General features: G+C 40.7%; 1 protein-coding gene across 4 annotated transcripts in view; it reads left to right on the forward strand.

Annotated features, from left to right (window-relative positions):
- ARFIP1 (ADP ribosylation factor interacting protein 1) overlaps positions 1-19,336 on the forward strand; it is a 188,995-nt gene that overhangs the window by 65,127 nt on the left and 104,532 nt on the right. For all 4 annotated transcript variants that reach the window (XM_033940751.1, XM_033940741.1, XM_033940761.1 and 1 more), the window contains exon 4: positions 12,150-12,258. In XM_033940751.1, the coding sequence (XP_033796642.1) occupies positions 12,150-12,258 (109 nt within the window). The remainder of the gene's footprint in view (positions 1-12,149; positions 12,259-19,336) is intronic.

The following is a 19,336-nucleotide window of genomic DNA, read 5'->3' on the forward strand; positions in this document are numbered from 1 at the left end:
AGAAGGGATGCTAAATCATAGGGTGACAGGCAGAGAGAACAACAGGAAAAAGAGTGGAAGCAATCTTGAACCCTGAGGGTGAGGGCAGAGAGAGGTGGTGAGATGATTGATCATGGGGAGAGGGACAAAAGGGAATAGAGATGGGATAGGAAGATAGTGGAAGTAAAAGGACAGGGAGATGTATGTTTTTAGATGTATCTAAATAAAAATAATAACAAAAAATTTATCTTTTTTATGTCATCTTAGCATATTTTATGCTGCAGAACGAATTATTTTTTTTTACATGTATTCCTATGGGAAAACGCGTTTCACATAACGAACGTTTCACATAACAAACTTGCTCCTGGAACCAATTAAGTTCGTTGTGTGAGGCACCACTGTAATTAAAATATTTACCTACCAAATCAGTCTTCATAAATTTTCTAAATGCCAAATGAGAAGTAGAGATAGAAAATGCATACTAATTTGTTTATCCCATAATGCTGCCTGATACACTAAGATCTTACTAAAGAAGTGTTTATGCACACATCTTTTACAGAAGGAAAATCAAAGAGCTGAAGATTATGTAGATGTTTTCTATTGGCAATATAAAATGATCCATGAGATAACTGGGTAATAACCCATTGAGAGCCTTGAAACAGATATAGCTGAACTTAAAAATCACTCTTGCCTCTATTGGCAACCAGTGCAGTTTATGATAATACTGTGTCACGTTTCCATTCAAAAATCAAACACACAGTAGTGTTCTGGATAATCTGCAAACTTTTTAAATTTTTCTTGGATATCGAAAGATAGAGCATATTACAATAATCCAATGTACAGAGAACAAGAGATTGAACCAGCAATCTAAATGAGAAAGAGTCAAAATATGACTTAAAGATCTTAATATGTATACTTTGGAGGAAAGGTAGGAGAGAGGAAATATGATAGAGAGGTTTAAATACCTAGGTGTCATAAATGCACATGAGACAAGTCTCTTTCAACTGAAAGGAAACTGAAATGAGGGCGCATAGGATGAAGGTGAAAGGGGATAGATTCAGAAGTTAAGAACATAAGATTTGGGTCATGCCCAGCAGTCCGCTCACGCAGCAGCCCTTAGGTCAAAGACCAGTGCCCTATTTGAGTCTAGCCTTACCTCCGTATGTTCTGTTCCATTAGGAACTTATCCAATCTTTTCTTGAATCCCTGAAGGATGCTTTCCCCTATGACAGCCTCCGGGAGAGCGTTCCAGATTTCTACCACTCTCTGGGTGAAGAAGAACTTCTTTTTCCCTTATAACTTTAGCGAGTGCCCTCTCGTTCTCTTCACCTTGGAGAGGGTGAACAATCTCTCTTTCTCTACTAAGTCAATTCCCTTCAATATCTTGAATGTTTCGATCATGTCCCCTCTGTCTCCTCTTTTCAAGGGAGAAGAGGCCCAGTTTCTCTAGCCTCTCATTGTACGGCAACTCCTCCAGTCCCTTAACCATTTTTGTTGCTCTTCCCTGGACCTTTTCAGGTAGTACTATGTCCTTTTACATGTACAGCGACCAGTTTTGGACACAGTATTCCAGGTTGGGGCATACCATGGCCCGGTATAACGGCATGATAACCTTTTCAGATCTGTTCGTGATCATCTTCTTAATCATTTCTAGCATTCTGTTTGCCTTTTTCGCCGCCACCGCACATTGCGTGAACAGTTTCATTGACTTGTCTACAAGTACTCTCAAGTCTCTTTCCTGGGGGCTCTCTCCGAGTATAGCACCGGACATCCTGTATTCGTGCATATGATTTTTGTTACCAACATGCATCACCTTGCACTTATCCACGTTGAACCTCATTTGCCATTTTGCGGCCCATTCCTCGAGCATATTTATGTCTTTTTGTAGGTTTTTGCAATCCTTCTGTGTCCTCACTACTCTGAATAACTTTGTATCATCTGCAAATTTAATCACCTCACTTGTCGTGTTAGTTTCTAGATAGTTTATAAATATGTTGAAGAGCATAGGCCTAAGCACTGAACCCTCCGGCACTCTACTCGTGACGCTTTTCCAATCTGAGTATTGCCCACTCTCTGTTTCCTATCTGCCAAACAGTTTTTAATCCATGTTAGTATATCACCCTCGATTCCATGGCTTGCAATTTTTCAAAGTAGATGTTCATGTGGGACCTAGTCGAACGCCTTCTGAAAATCTAGATTTATGATATCGATCGGGTCACCCTTGTCTATCTGCCCATTTACTCAAGCAAGATCTTCCTTTGCTGAAGCTGTGCTGACTGGTCCTCATCAGTTTTTGTCCATCAAGGTGATCGATGATGCGGTACTTTATCAGCGCCTCTACCATCTTTCCCGGTACCGAAGTCAGATTCACTGGTCTGTAGTTTCCCGGATATCCCTTCAAACCTTTCTTGAAGATTGGCATAACATTTGCCACTTTCCAATCTTCTGGAATCTTTCCTGATTTGATCAATCAACAGATTGGCTATTCGTTGAATCAGTTCAGTTATAACCCCTTTCAGTTACTTGATTGCCCTCGGGTGGATGCCATCCGGTCCCAGGGATTTATCGGTTTTAAGCCTATCATACCTCATAAAATGCTTCATCATGGGAAGAGTGGTGAATGCTTGAGGTTGAAGGCAAAAACTGTACTTGAATTTAGGAAAGCTTGGGATAAGTACGTTGGATTTCTAATGAAGAGGAGGGGTATAGTAGATGGCATGGTTAGGCAGACTAGATAGGCCATATGGTCTTTATCTGTCTTCATTTTACTCTGTTTCTAATTTCTCCGCTATGGCCTTGTCTTCCCTGAGAACCCCTTTTACTCCTCGGTTATCTAGAGGTCCAACTGATTCTTGTCCCAGCTTTGTTTCTAATACACCTAAAAAAGTCCTTACTTTTGTATTTGTCTCCAACACAATCTTCTTTTCAAGGTCTCTTTGCCTTCCCTATCAGTGCCTTGCCTTTGACTTGCCATTCCTTATGCTGTTTCCTCCTATTTTCATTCAGATCCTTCTACTCTCTGAAGGATTATCTTTTGGCTGTAATAGCTTCCTTCACTTCACTTGTTAACCACACTGGCTGTCGTTTGGTTTTCCTTCTTCCTTTTTTTTATACATGTATTTGTACTGCGTTTCAGGGATGATATTTTTAAATAACTTCCAAGCCTGATGTAAATTTTTGAACTTTGCTCTAAATTTTTTTTACTATTTTTATGTTGTCATAGTCTCCTTTTTTTAAAATGAAATGCTATTGTATTTGATTTCCTTTGTGTACTTACTCCAGAGTTTACATCAAATCTGATCATGTTATGATCACCATTATCAAGCGGCCCCAGCACCATTACCTTTGCCACTAAATCAAGTGCTCTGCTGACGACTAAATCTAGAATTGCTTCACCTCTTGTTTCCTGAACAAGTTGCACCATAAAGCAGTCCTTGATTTCATCAAGAAACTTTACTTCCCTAGCTTGCCCTGATGTTAACATTTACTCAGTCAATATCAGGATAATTTAAATCTCCCTTTATTATTGTGTTGCCCAGTTTTCTAGCCTCCCTAATTTCTGATAATATTTCAGCATGTCTGTTCACCCTGGCCAGGTGAACATTAGTACACTTCTATCACTATCCTTTTCCCCTTCACACATGGAACTATCACCCAAAGAGATTCCAAGGTGTGTTTTGGTTCCTGTAGAATTAAGTCTGATTCAAAGCCTTCCTTAACAAAGATATTTAATAAAAAAAACTTGAACTGTGATTATTGCACAATACTTAGTGAAGATTGACAACATATAATTTCCTCCAGTTTTTGACGCTATCTTTAGTGGATTAAGTTATGTGATTGTACTGTAATTAAAAGCATTTTCCATTTGTACTGTTGTGAATGTCTCATTTGTTAACCGCTTAGTTATAGGCGGTCTAGAAATTTTCGAAATAAATAATGTAATACTTCGCCTCCACCAATTCAATCTATCTTACCACTGCAATATCATTTGTACCCTGGTATCAGTGTCCCATTTGTCCCAGATCTCAGAGATGCTTATTATATCTATCTTTTCATTTATTGTTATATACACTTCTTCCTCCATATTTGCGGAGGTTAGGGGCAGAGTCGGCCCACGAATATGGAAAAATCATGAATAACTTTTAGGACCAACTCTGACCCACTTCCAAAATAAAGAAGATGATGAAGTGAGATTAAATGGAACCTTCCACAAATATAGATCAACTCACTTCCAAGTGGACTCTATAGGGTAGGGGGCAGCACATACATATATGATGTTGAAGTTAATGTCTTGATCCTTAACCATTATTTCCACCTCCTCCTTGATGTTATGCAAAAGTCTTACTTACTAATTTACTTTATGATTGAATTTTAGTAAAACATAAAGTAAATTAGTAACAGTAAGATTTTTGCATAACATCAAGAAGGAGGTGGCAATAAGGGTTAAGGATCAAGACAACCCTTTTCGTTTCAACATCATATATGTATGTGCTGCCCCCTTCCCTATAGAGTCCACTTGGAAGTGGGTTGACCAACTCTGACCCACCCCCGCCTGTCTCCTGGACCTCTCCACACCTTACTTGATGGCCTAGTGGTGAAGTGGGACAGGAGCGATCTTCCTATGCTCCTGCCCTGTGTAGAACCATCAACAAAAATGGCTGCAGTGAGTTCGTGTGGTCTCACGAGACTACAGCGGGAACTCACAGCAGTCATTTTTGTTGACGGCTCTGCACAGGGCAGGAGCATAGGAAGATCGTTCCATCCCCACTTCACCACCAGGCCACCAGGTACAATGTGGAGAGGTCCAGGAGGTGGGGGTGGGTTAGGGGGTAGAAATTTGCTAATAACCAAAGTTGCGAGTTCTAAACCCGTGCATTTGAAGGGAGAAGTGTATTCTAACTCTGGCATTTGTATATAGACATTTCAAACAATGTTTGTTATTCCTAGTTGCAACTTGCTTAGCAATCTTTAAAATATAATTCTCCCTCTGTATTCGCTGTGATAGGGGATTAACAGACCCACGAATACAGGAAAACTGTGAATAACTTTTTCATATGTTATTCACTGTTTTCTATTAAAAACCATCGTGAATATGGTGAAACTGCAAATAACATGGTGGGAGACCTGGCCTGTTCCTGAACGAGAGGCAAAACATGGTGAAGAAAGTGCTGGAAATCAGCGATTTTCTCTGTAAACGCTTGGAATCAGCAATTTCTCTATACAAGCTGTTGTAATTTTTTTGGGGGGAGGAGCCAGCAAGCTTAAAAACTGCGAATAATCAAAACTGCGATTGCTGAAACCGCGAATACAGATGGAAAAGTGTATGTCCACTCTGTATTTTAGTGCCCTGTCTTCTCTGTTTTGGTGATATCTTTTTTAAAGATACCTTGTTCCAAACCTTGCACTTTTGAGCGACTATCAGTCTTACTCCAGGTTCTAGTTTAAAAGCTGCTCTGTTTCCTTTTTAAATGTTGATGCTAGCAGCTTGGTTTCACCCTAGTTAACGGTGCAGCCCAGCATTGTGGAATAGGCTCCCCCTTCCCCTGAATGTTACCCAGTTCCTGGCAAATCCAAAACCCTCCTACGCATTGAGATTCTGAAGTTCTGCTTGTCTCTTGGGTCCTGCACATAGAGTGGGGAGCACTTCTGAAAATGCTACCCTGGAGGTTCTGGATTTTAGCTTCCTGCCTAAGAGCCTAAATTTGGCTTATCCCAGGACAAGCAGGCAGGTATTCTCACTAGTGGGTGATGTCATCCGACAGAGCCCCGATGCGGACGTCTCACAAGCATACTTGCTTGAAGAAACTTCAGAAGTTTCGAGATGCCCGCACCGCACATGCGTGAGTGCCTTCCCGCCCGATGCACCGGGCGTGTCTCCTCAGTTCTTTTCTTTCCGCGGAGATGAGAAGTTTTGCTTCAACTCTCTGCGCTGAGTGAACCCGTGTTCTTGCCTTCTAGTGCTCGCGGTTTTGAGTTTAATTTCTCCTAAGTTGCCAACTCTCCCACCATCCCATTGGGGTTAGCTTGGAGGTCACCCACTAGTGAGAATACTTGCCTGCTTGTCCTGGGATAAAGCAATGTTACTTACCGTAACAGTTGTTATCCAGGGACAGCAGGCAGCTATTCTCACGTCCCACCCACCTCTCCTGGGTTGGCTTCTCTGCTAGCTATCTGAACTGAAGAGACACGCCCGGTGCATCGGGCGGGAAGGCACTCGCACATGCGCGGTGCGGGCATCTCGAAACTTCTGAAGTTTCTTCAAGCAAGTATGCTTGTGAGACGTCCGCATCGGGGCTCTGTCGGATGACATCACCCACTAGTGAGAATAGCTGCCTGCTGTCCCTGGATAACAACTGTTACGGTAAGTAACATTGCTTTCCAGAACTTCCTTACCACATTCTTTGTCACTGGAATCCGTATGTACAGCAGGCTCCTCCCCAGCACTGTCTAAAATCTTATCTAGGTGACGCGTGAGGTCCTCTACCTTTGCTCCAGGAAGACAAGTGACCAAGCGACCCTCATGTCCGCCAGCCACCCAGCTATCTTCATACCTAATGATCAAATCTCCCATTACAACAGGCGTCCATGGTGTGATAAGAGTATTTTCAGTTAAAAGAAGTGAATATACAGCACGAATAGATTGGAAACGGAGAAAAATGAAGGCAAATAAAGACCATGTGGCCTATCTACTCTGCCTAACCATACCATCTACTATCTCCTCCTTTCCCTTATAAATCCAACGTACTTGTTTCAAGCTTTCTTGAATTCAGATACACTTTTTTTTTCACCACCTCTACTGGGAGGCCGTTCTAAGCATTTAACAAACACCCTTTCTGTGACAAAGTGTTTTCTGAGGTTACTTCTGAATCTTATCACCTTTTACCTTCATCCTATGCCCCCTCATTCTATTTATGCCATGTAGGTATTGAAATGAACCCTATCATATCTCTCCTCTCCAATCTTTCCCCCCATATTGAGGTCTTTAAGTCTATCTTAGTACGCTTTATGGCAGACCACTGACCAATTTAGTAATCCTCCTCTGCACCGACTCAGTCCTTATTATATCTTTTTGAAGGTGCGGTCTCCAGAATTGTATTCTATATGAAGCAGTTATCCCAGATGCTTCATTCTAATTTCAGAGTTTTACCCCCATTTATTTTCCTTCTTGACAATGGGCTCCTGATTGAAATATTGATATCACAGTAGTTGTATTATAGAATCTTTAGAAGAATGATCAACTGTAATAAATCTGTTCTATTTAGGAAGTGTTAATGTCTATTAGGTCCTTTTACTAAGATGCAGTAGCAGTTTTAGCGCGCGCTAAACACTAACACGTCCCTTATATCCTATGGATGCATTCATGCGCATTAAAATGGCTACCGCACCTTAGTAAAATAACATAAGAATAACCTTACAGGGTCAGACCAGTGGTCCATCAAGCCCAGTAGCTCGTTCTCACGGTGGCCAATCCTGTCCAAAACCCAAGGTGTAGCAATATTCCATGCTACCAGTACAGGGCAAGCAGTGACTTCCCCCGTGTCTTTCTCAATAACAGACTATGGACTTTTCCTCCAGGAACTTGTCCAAACCTTTCTTAAAACCAGCTACGCTATCCACTCTTATCACATCCTCTGGCAACGCGTTCCAGAGCTTAACTATTCTCCGAGTGAAAAAAAAATCTCCTCCTATTGGTTTTAAAAGTATTTCCCTGTAACTTCATCGAGTGTCCCCTAGTCTTTGTTATTTTTGACGGAGTGAAAAATCGATCCACTTGTACTACTATATGTCATTCAAGAGTCCGTAATATCAACAAAATATTGCTAATTAATGTTCACTTATCTTATAATAACAGAACTAAATGACTTCTAGCACCTGTACTTTATATTAATTTATTTTTCCTTTTTTTTTATTATTATTATTTTTATAACCTTCTTCCCCCTTGCCCAGGCTTTCACTCCTGTAATGGTTTCTCTTTTCTAATGTATTCCCACCATCTACTTGCTTCCCCCTCTGCCTATCTTTAGTCATTTTCTGTGGTGTAGTACAAAGAAAGTCTTGTGTGGGGGTGTCTGTGTCTGTATATGGCCGTTTGGGGGAGGATGGGCTGGAGAGGGCTTCAATGGCTGGGAGAGTGTAGATTGGCTGGAGTAGGTTTTGACGGAGATTTTGGCAGTTGGAACCCAAGCACAGTACTGGGTAGAGCTTTGGATTCTTGCCCAGAAATAGCTAAGAAGAAAAATTAAAATTGAATCAGGTTGGGCAGACTGGATGGACCATTCGGATCTTTATCTGCCGTCATCTACTATGTTACTAGGTTAGCTTTTTTGAATTGTTGCTACTCCGAGTCTTTTATTTCCTTCTAAAGTTAGTAATGATTTGTTGGGTGGTGATGTCAAAGAATCTGGAAAGCAGGAGCAATGTAATAAGGAGTTTTGCAAAGTGTCTGCAAAATTCTTTATTAAAAGTACTTTGGAATCTGTGCAGATTTTCTTTATTGGTGGCCTGGTTTGAGAAATAAGGGCAAGGCAATACTGGAAAACCCAGTTACTAAGCTGTAAAAAATTTTTAACGCTTTCTGAATTTTTAAGAGCAGGGTTGGTCATTTAATACAAGCAAATACAGTTAAACCTCGGTTTGCGAGTAACCCGGTTTGCGAGTGTTTTGCAAGACGAGCAAAACACTCAGCAAACTTTTGACTCGCAAACCGAGTGTTGACTCGATTTGCGAGCACCCCCCCCCCCCCCGATAACCAGCATCGCTCCCACCCGCTCGCAAAGGCCCCCTCGCTCCAACCGCCCCCCCCCCGTGCGAGATTCTCGGGGAGAGGGAGAATTAGAAGTCCTTGAGCATGCGCAGATGCATGCTCAAGGCAGGCAGAAGCTGGAAGATTTTCTAGGCACCGGCACGATCTGTGCCTGGGCGCCGGTGCCGGTGCCAGACCGGAGGGGGGGGTAAGTTTAAGTTGTTCGGGGGGGGCCTTTGCGAGCGGAGGGGAGTGATGCCGGTTATCGGGGGTGGGAACGTATCAAAGCGAGTTTCCATTATTTCTTATGGGGAAACTCGCTTTGATAAACGAGCATTTTGGATTACGAGCATGCTCCTGGAACGGATTATGCTCGTAATCCAAGGTACCACTGTACTGTAGTGAGGCACACTATGCCAAGTAATGATTGGTATATCAAATACAGTAAATTCAAGCAAATATATCTAATATTGCAAGTCCTCCTGCTGCTCCCCCCCCCAAAAAAAAAAAATAAAAAGTAAAAAGAATTTGAGACTATAATATTAGCCATAATCTGTTTACCAGCTTACGCACACACAAATTGCTTAAAATAATATGTATTCTGGTTGTGTCTTTCTTGACTGTATATTGTAAGTCTAGCTCTACATTTGTTATCACCTATTTTGTCCTTTAAAAAAAGAAGCCTTGTCCTGCTGTGATGTGGTTTAGAATAGTCACTTCTGGAGAGGGGAAACTCATTGGCGATCCAGCCTTTTCATATTTTATGAAAGCTGACCTATATTTCTGAGATGACCATTTAAAAGGTCTGAAAATGACAGTTGTGATCATTTGTTGTGCCTACTATTAAGAAAAATTGGATGTAACTTGGTGCCTGCAATCTCTTGCTGCTCAAGGAGGTTGGAATAACTAATTGCTAGACTGATTTTTTTTTTTTTTTCTTATTACTGGCTTTAAGGGTTGTCACTACAATCAGCATAAATAGCATGGAAAAAAAAATCACATTTTGATACTTGCTGTTAGTGGTCTTTATGTAATAGAGAGTCCAGCCGTCTTAAGAGGGAAAATAATTTATTTTTGTAGATGAAAAGTATTGTATGGATATTTGGTGCAGTCTATTTTTAAAATTTAAATTTTATTAGAAGAATTTCTAGATTGGCAACAATCCCCAAATAGATGATAAGAACATTATCTCCCCCCCCCCCCCCTTTTATTAAGCCGTGGTAGAGATTTCTACTGTGACCTGGAGCGTAAATTCTCCAATGCTCAGAATTCTTATGAGCGTCGGAGCATTCGGCGGTCCAGGTCACAGTAGAAACCTCTACCACAGCTTAGTAAAAAGGGGAGGGGGGTGTTATATTCTTATCTATTTTGGGATTGTTGCCATCCATTTTGGGATTGTTGCCAATTTTATAACTGCTGTACACCACCTTGGGTGAACCTCTTCATATAGGTAGTAATCCCAATAAATAAATAAAATAGAATATATAAATAAATAGATTGCTTTACACAGCGTTACTACATTTTATGTGCAGATATATTCCAACCACCAGATTTTGAGTTGTGTTAAACCAGTCTGGTAGTTTAGGGACAGCACTGCATGCTGCCATGTGAAAAATATCTGATTAAAGTACCAAGTGAGGTCTTTGGCTCCCTGGGTTTGCTGAGGCACCTTACTTACGGTAAGTCAACTGGGAAATGAAGAGTGAAGTCATGGTCATTGGTGATGCTTGATAGCCAAATTCAGGGCCCATGACTACAGGGTTCTGGAAGGAGTCCTTGGCTGCAGATTGTTGCTACAGTGACTAAATTAAATTGTATTGGATATAGAAGTTCCTCAATCTATTCCAGGGGTAGGGAACTCCGGTCCTCGAGTGCCGTATTCCAGTTGGGTTTTCAGGATTTCCCCAGTGAATATGCATGAGATCTATTTGCATGCACTGCTTTCAATGCATATTCATTGGGGAAATCCTGAAAACCCAACTGGAATATGGCTCTCGAGGACCGGAGTTCCCTACCCCTGATCTATTCAAACTCCAAACACTGGTTAGCAAAATATTATGTAGTGCACCAACAATCTTGGAACAGGCAGTGTGGATACACTTCGACCTCCGTATTCGCGGTTTCAGCATTCACGGTTTAGATTATTCACGGTTTTTAGCTTGCTGGCTCCCTCCCCCCTTCCCCCCCAAATTACATCAGCTTGCATAGAGAAATTGCTAATTCTAAGTGTTTAAGGAGAAAATCGCCGATTCCCAGCAATTCCTTCACTGTGTTTTGCCTCTCCTTCAGAAACAGGCCAGGTCTCCCACCATGTTATTCGTAGTTTCACCATTTTCAGGATGGTTTTTAATAGAAAACAGCGAATAACGTATGAAAAAGTTATTTGCGGTTTTTCTGTATTTGCGGTTCTATTAATCACCTATCACAGCGAATACGGAGGGAGAAGTGTACAAAGAAAACTTGGAGCCAAAGGTTGGAAATAAGATACACAGCCTTGAAGAAGGGTGGGGGGAAGATGCAGACACAAGTAAGGCCTTACTGTCTGTGCTCTGCATGTGATCAATTCATTTCCACATCCTGAAAATACTGAGCTAGGAAGAAGGAGAGGTATATATGATTATCCATGTTAGAAGAGAGCTCCAGCACATTATATAACCAGCACTGGTGATCATTCTCTACATGATGCTGATAAAAGCAAACTCCAAATACTGTCTTTGATCTGGTGACTTGCCATGGTATATGTGATCTGGTGTGAAGGCACACTGGTTTAGAAGACTCGATAAAACAAAATCCTTATTAATTGCATAGGAGGGGTCATGATGTCATATCCTAATTCTAATTGAGCTGGAGACCCAGAGGAAGATGAAGAAACCTCCTATGTCAAAAAATTAAATAAACTGAGTCTGAAATATGCAACTAGACACAATTAACTTCTTAAAGAGAAAACAAGTTTTGGAAACTTTCATTTTTTGGAGTGCTCATTTCTGGAGGTTTTACTGTTGCATGAAATATTATTGAAAATCCGTAACTTCAAGTGTCTTGTTTCAGTATTTATATAATATATATATATATATATATATACATATACATACACACATTATTTATATATATATATATATATATATACACACACACACACACACACACATACCAAACTGGTATATAAATAGCTAAATTCAATCTGCTTTTAACTGGGCTCAGTTTAAGGCATGTAAATTAAAAAATAATTTGGAGGATAAGGGTTAACTCTATTCCAGAACACATATTCAAATGCTTTGTGTCATTTTTGAAGCTGATGTATTATGATAGAATGTGATGACAGCATAAACCAAGTTCTGTATAGCACAGAAAGAGCAGCAAAATGTCTAAGTGCCCTGTATTCTGGGATCTTTACATGGATGTGCCTTTCTTTTCCCATGTTTCACAGGACTTGAAACGTTCACTGCCAACTGGGCTTGGCCTTTCTGAAACACAGATAACATCCCATAGCTTTGATGGCAATAAAGAAGGCATCATTGAAGCAGGACCATTCCAAGGTAAAAGTGGTACCCCAAACTCAGACCTGAGAAATTAATTGCTAGATTAGACAATTTCAAAGAACAGTTTAAAGTTTGTGTGTATTGGTATATTTCACTTAACACATTTCAATTAATGTAAGCTATTTTTCTCTTGAGACAGCTTTAGACTACTTAGTAATTTTATGAGCATAAGAAGTTCTGTTCACTCCATTTACTGCCATGTGGGAGAATTATAGGTCCATCACAAATGTGCCTTTAACTCATGGGCTAGGCACAACTCAGCACAATTGTCAACCAACTGCTAGGTGCCATTTGTAGAATTGCACCTAGTGGCGCCCAACTCGACTTAGACGCCAGTAGGGGTCATAATGTTTGGTGCCAGTATATTAGGCTTTCTTGGCCTAATTTACTACCACCTAAACTAAACACCTACTGGTGCCTAAGGCAATCCACATCCAAACTCTACCCCTAACCACACCTACTTTATGGGTAGGCAGTGATTTTTTTTAAATTTTTTAATGTCACTGTTCAATTAACAGAGCTGATTGAACCAATTAAAATTTAAATTAGGCACCTAGATTGACTAGGTATACCGATCTAAGTGCCTAATGATAGACACTTTTTACAGAATCGGGGCCAAAATGCCTGAACTGGATCCCAGGAGTCTAATGGTTGAAGTATTTGATTGTGATTCTGTAGAATTCCTTGGTCATAAACACAAGAGTCTCCTTTGCCATTGGTACACTGAATGATAGGGGCAAGTCAATTTATTTCCTGCTCAAAGGAGGCTTCAACTTAGTCCGTCTTCCAGACTGAATAGGCGTGGTATTAGGCTTGTTGGCTAGAGTTCATCATTGTTAGATTGTCTGAAATGATGGCAGAGCAGTGTCTGTATTCTAAGACAACTCCTCTTTCATGCTTATTTATAACAGCATGTGAATCAGGAGCGTGTCTGTCATCAAACTAAGAGCTTGGGAATTGTCTGTGTGCTACCTCATAGCAGCGGACATTTGAGTGAACTAAAATTGCCACCTTCAGAAAGATATCCCTATTTAATTTTCAAGAGCCATATAATTAAGACACTGATCTTGATTGGTTTTAATTTTTCCATTGTTGAAATGAAAGGCAATAAATTGACATCAATCAGAAGTTATTCATGAACCATTGTACAGTTTATCAGCAGCACAAAGGAATGGATATAAGGCAATTGAATAACACATGAACAGCTGTACAATTTGTTTCTTTATAAATAAAATTAGTTTAAGGAGCACCTACAGAGTAGATGATTTAGAGATGATAAGAAGTGGTCTCTTCCTATTCACTACTGTCCCTCAGTGATTCCAAAATATGCAGTATTATTACAATTTGACTTGTCTGCTGCATTTGATGTGGTTCATCATGATATTTTGATTCATATGTTGGCTAACATAGGACTAACCCATGTGGTTCTAGATTGGTTTAGTAAATTTCTTTTGTGACATTCTTATGAGGTATGTTTAGAGGACCAGGTCTCATCTTCATGGATACCCAAATGTAGGGTGCTGCAAGGTTCTTCTTTGTCACCTATTTTATTTAATATCTATATGATGTCTTTAAAAAATTTCTGTCTTTTGCCTGCAGAATCTATTTTTACCTATAAGGATGAAATTTTTATTTTATTGAAAGTCAAACATGATTTCAGTGACCTGGTTACAGGCATAGATAGCTGTATCTCTAAGCTCCAGAGTTGGGCGAATTCCATTCAAATGAAACTGAATGCTTCAAAAATCTCCCTACTAATATTGCATTGAAATCAAATACTATATTACAACTTGACTTCACTTCTAGAATTTTGGGTATTATTCTGGATTCCTCTCTCACTTTTAATGACCAGATAAATTCCTTAGCAAAGAAATGTTTCTTTAATTTGTGCATGCTGAGGAAAGACAGGGCACTATTTTATCAAGAACATTATTTATTACTGGTACAATCCACTTTGTTGGCCCAGTTGGACTACTGTAATTCCATGTATTTGGGTATTAAACAGGACAGTTTAGATCATCTCCAGTTAATACAGAATACAGTGGCCAAACTTATTTTGAAAGTACAACCATGTTTCCCCATTGCTGAGAAAAATCCATTGACTTCCGGTCCATCGTAGGATACAGTTCAAGTGTGCATGTGTGGCTTTCAAACTCCTTTATGGAATATTTAACTCTTTGATTCCCCTTAGTGGGAATTCCTTTAGATCCTGCTATTCAAGAATTACAACAATTCACAAATTAGCATTTCCTTCTCTGAAAGGTATTAAATGCACTGGGAAGCTTAGTAAATCTTTTACTTTTAAATTGGTGAGAATTTGAAATAGACTTCCAGATTCTCTAAGACTGGTAGATCAATTATTTCAATTTCAAAAAAGTTTAAAAACCTGATTGTTTTCACAATAGTTAATTTGATTTTAGCTGTCGTATAATAATTTAAGCAGTTCAACATACTTTTTTCTAACTTTTTCCATCTATCTAATCTAACCAGTTTCTGTTTTTATCCCACAGTTTTTACTTGTTATGTTTCATTTTTTACAAACTGTAAACCGAGTCAGGCTCCTTAGGGAGTAGATTCGGTATATAAAATGAAGATTAGATTAGATATTTGCTAATTGTAAATAAGTTCTAAAAGTACCATCTCTGTTGAGCTGCATCTTATTTTAACAAAGATTAATAGATTAACGTAGTCTCCACTTCTAAATCTTTGTACTAAAGTCCCTTGCTATTAACTTATATTGAGCACTTAAAACCATCTCATATAAGCAAAGGAAATGTACAGTGAAACTGAAGGAGCTGTAAAAGTTAAGACAGTTGCAATCATAGTTATAGTCACACCAATAAAAGTTTGACTAGAAAATCAATATTACTGGGCAGCCAAAATTTTCTTTGTATACCTGTTCTTTCCAACTTCATTTGACATGTATTGTGGAGGTGTGTGTGCTGCTTTACACTCCGTCTCAATCAGAATGCATAGTATCATTAGCTGGTTTTGCTTAAAAAAAATTATCTTCAAATTGTACTCCCATTTTTACATGGTAAATTGGCTAATTTGTTCAGGTTATGTTGAAAGATCGCTCTCCATATGTAGTGCACAGAATTCTGCACTCTTAGGTGCCCTCCATATTGTGAAGCTGGAAGCAAAGCAAAGCATGGAAGACCCATTTCAGAATTTTGAGTTCACACCAGCTGATGTTTACAGAGAACTGTCAGGACTCAAGGTGAACAAAGCCATGGGACCGGACAATTTGCACCCAAGAGTGCTCAGAGAGCTATGCGATATTTTGGCGGAACCGTTAGCCGTGCTCTTCAATCTCTCCCTGAGAACGGGGAGAGTCCCCCTGGACTGGAAAACTGCCAACGTTGTTCCTCTGCACAAGAAGGGTTGCAGAGCGGAGGCTGCGAATTACAGACCAGTGAGTCTCACATCAATAGTGTGTAAACTCATGGAAACCCTACTTAAAGGCAAACTGGACACAATACTGGATGAGGGGAATCTGAGGGATCCCTGCCAACATGGATTCACTAGGAGCAGGTCATGCCAGTCCAATCTTATCAGCTTCTTTGACTGGGTGACAGGAAAGCTGGACTTGGGAGAGTCTCTGGACATAGTGTACTTGGATTTCAGTAAAGCCTTTGACAGTGTCCCACACCGTAGACTATTAAACAAGATGAAATCAATGGGGTTAGATGAGAAACTAACTGCATGGGTCAAGGAGTGGCTGAGTGGAAGACTTCAGAGGGTGGTGGTCAATGGCACCCTCTCTGAGACATCGGAAGTGACTAGCGGAGTGCCGCAGGGCTCAGTCCTGGGACCAACCCTTTTCAACATATTCATAAGGGACTTGACCCGAGGGCTTCAGGGTAAAGTAGCACTGTTTGCCGACGACGCCAAACTGTGTAAATTGTAGGTGAAAGCAATCTCAAAGATAGTATGATGCAGGATCTGATCACATTGGAAAACTGGTCCTCAACATGGCAGCTGGGCTTCAACGCTAAGAAGTGTAAGGTCATGCATCTCGGTAGCAGAAATCCATGCAGAACATACACCTTGAATGGAGAAATACTAGCTAAGACTTCAGAAGAACGGGACTTGGGAGTGATCATCAGCGCAGACATGAAGGCTGCCAAACAAGTAGAGAAGGCCTCATCCAAGGCAAGACAAATGATGGGATGTATCAATAGAAGCTTCGTCAGCCGCAAACCTGAAGTCATAATGCCACTCTACAGAACCATGGTGAGACCTCATCTGGAATACTGTGTGCAATTCTGGAGGCCACATTACCGGAAAGATGTGCTTCGAGCTGAGTCGGTCCAGCGGATGGCCACTAGGATGGTCGCTGGACTCAAGGGTCTCTCATACGAAGAAAGACTGGGCAAGCTGCAGCTCTATACCCTAGAGGAGCGCAGGGAAAGGGGTGACATGATCGAGACATTCAAGTACGTCACAGGTCGTGTAGAGGTGGAAAACGATATATTCTTTCCCAAGGGACCCTCGGTCACAAGGGGGCACCCGCTCAAACTCAGAGGAGGGAAATTTAGTGGTGACATCAGGAAGTATTTCAGGTGATCAAGGCCACCAGTGTGCTCGACTTTAAGAATAAATGGGACATCCACGTGGGATCCCTACGACGGTCGAGTTAAGGAACTAAGTCATTAGCACTCAGACTTAATAGGGTGGGTAAATGGAGTGGGCAGACTTGATGGGCTGTGGCCCTTTTCTGCCGTCATCTTTCTATGTTTCTATGTTTTCTATGTTTCTAGGATTGAAAGTTACACAATCCAAGAGTTGTAAGAAAAAGAAATGATTCAGCTGTAGATCAATTAGGATACACTTTATTGATTGAAGCAATTGTAGACTATTCACTGCTCTTCTGATCAACAGAATGACTAATCTTGCCCACTAGACACGGACTGCATATAATTCTGCATGTAAAAGATGCTCTGCTTGCAGCAACGCTGAAAGCGGGAAATAGGATTGAAAGCTAGCAGATATCCCTGCCAACTTGGAAGTTTATAATTTATAAAGATATGGTATAAAAATGTGTAAGATTATCCATAATAATAAAAGGCTAAGCACGCATGCACTTTTCAAAGATCGTGATTCCTGGTGGCGTGAGATGTGCTTCTGTGTCACACCTCACGGCGCCTGCGCTAGCTGGAGACGCGTGTTCCAGAGACTCCTCCCTCCCGCTGCCGCTGCTCTTCAAAGCGGTCTGCTGAGGTTCGCCAGCCGCTGTAGCGAACCTCGCAGGCCGCTCTCCACCTTCCCGATGCAGAAAAAAAAGCAAATCCAGGTAGGACGGAGGCTGCGATCGGCAGCGACTGCTGCTACTCCTCCAGCCGCCTAGTTCCTCTCCGCTGGCCCCAGCCGGCAGCCCCCTCCACCCCGTCCTGATCACGAGGGAGACCGTGCAAAGGGAAATGCAAGGGGAAGGGGAAAAGGAGGAAGCGTCTCTAGCACCCGTTAATGTAATGGGCTTAAAGAGCTAGTAAAGAATAATTTGATGAAACAACAACACAAAAAATTAGGGATCCACATTTACTATAGTTGTGATACTATAAAACTTTTCCCCCAAAATCCACAGAAAATCTTAATAATAAATGAAATAGTGAAGTGCTCAAACCTTCAACTAAGTGAGGAGTTCAGTGATTAATGAACATAGTATCGGTTGCCGATGGGACCATCATAGTCCCTACCGCCCAGAAAAATTAATTATGCTAATACTGCATATGCTGCATTATGCTTATCTGTCCAGTCTGTTCATTTGGGCGGTCTGCTGAACTTCATTGCATCCGGCAACCCATGTGAAACAAAGTGAATATTCTCCTGATGCCATTTAGCACGAGCTGGCCCCCCGACTTTAGTTTTTTCGCCTGTTAAAGCTTTGTCAGGAAGTGACGTTGAATAAAGATAAAATATGAAACCATATTTGATCATTTGTTAACATACTTCATCTCAAATGTAAATTTATAGACTGTTACTTAAAGCTAGCAGTGATAGTAAACTAATGGAAAAAACAGATATGCCTCAGTTCATTTCTTACAGAGGCCAGAATACTTGTCTTTGTTGTATATATTTGTGAATATTGTATTTGTAATGTGTTATCAATTTACACATGTACGAGTGTGTATAGATATAGGGAGTGTTAGACAGCTGAACACAATAAGCAAATCTATAGAATGTCAGTCAGTGAAGAGACACGTAACAAAGATTTTGGACTCCACCCTAAAATGCTGAGATTGAAGAGGCCATACTCACAGGCAAAGAACAAACATACAGAAGCACACAACAAGATTTGCAAATGTTGCAGGAGAGAAAAGCCAGAGTTAATGTGGCTTGCGCTTAGCAAAATGCTTTGCCAAAGACACAGCTTTTGAAGCAGGATCTAGAAGCGGAAGTACTTCGTCTACTTATTTTTATAGTGCTGCTAGACATATGCAGCACTATACATTAACTAAAGATCTGGCGATTCATCTGGCTGAAATTTGGATGTGGCGGATCAGTCTGAGACTGCTTTGGGGGCCTCAATATTGAGGGCAGGCTCTTCTGTCCCACCCTAGATGTCACCTATCGTTTTGACTCCGAAGGGGACAAAACAGAATGTAAGATCAGGTTCTTACCTTTGGTAATCTTATTTCTGTTAGTCCCTGATGGAGTCAATACGACCCGCCCTCTATCTACACTTCTCCCTCTGTAGGTTCACTGTGATAGGGGATTCACAGAACCACAAATACAGAAAAACCGCAAATAACTTTTTCATATGTTATTTGCTGTTTTCTATTAAAAACCTTCGTGAAAATGGTGAAACCACGAATAACATGGTGGGAGATCTGGCCTGTTCCTAAAGGAGAGGCAAAACACAGTGAAGAAAGTGCTGGGAATCGGTGATTTTCTCTGTAAATGCTTGGAATCGGCAATTTCTCTATGCAAGCTGATGTAATTTGGGAGGAGGAGCCAGCAAGCTAAAAACCGTGAATAATTAAAACCGCAATTGCTGAAACCGTGAATACGGAGGGAGAGGTGTATTCTGTTTTTATTTATCTGTATTGCCTGCATTTTTTCTGCCTTAGAT

The sequence above is a fragment of the Geotrypetes seraphini genome, chromosome 1, assembly GCF_902459505.1.
Source record: "Geotrypetes seraphini chromosome 1, aGeoSer1.1, whole genome shotgun sequence".
NCBI classification, from domain to species: domain Eukaryota; kingdom Metazoa; phylum Chordata; class Amphibia; order Gymnophiona; family Dermophiidae; genus Geotrypetes; species Geotrypetes seraphini.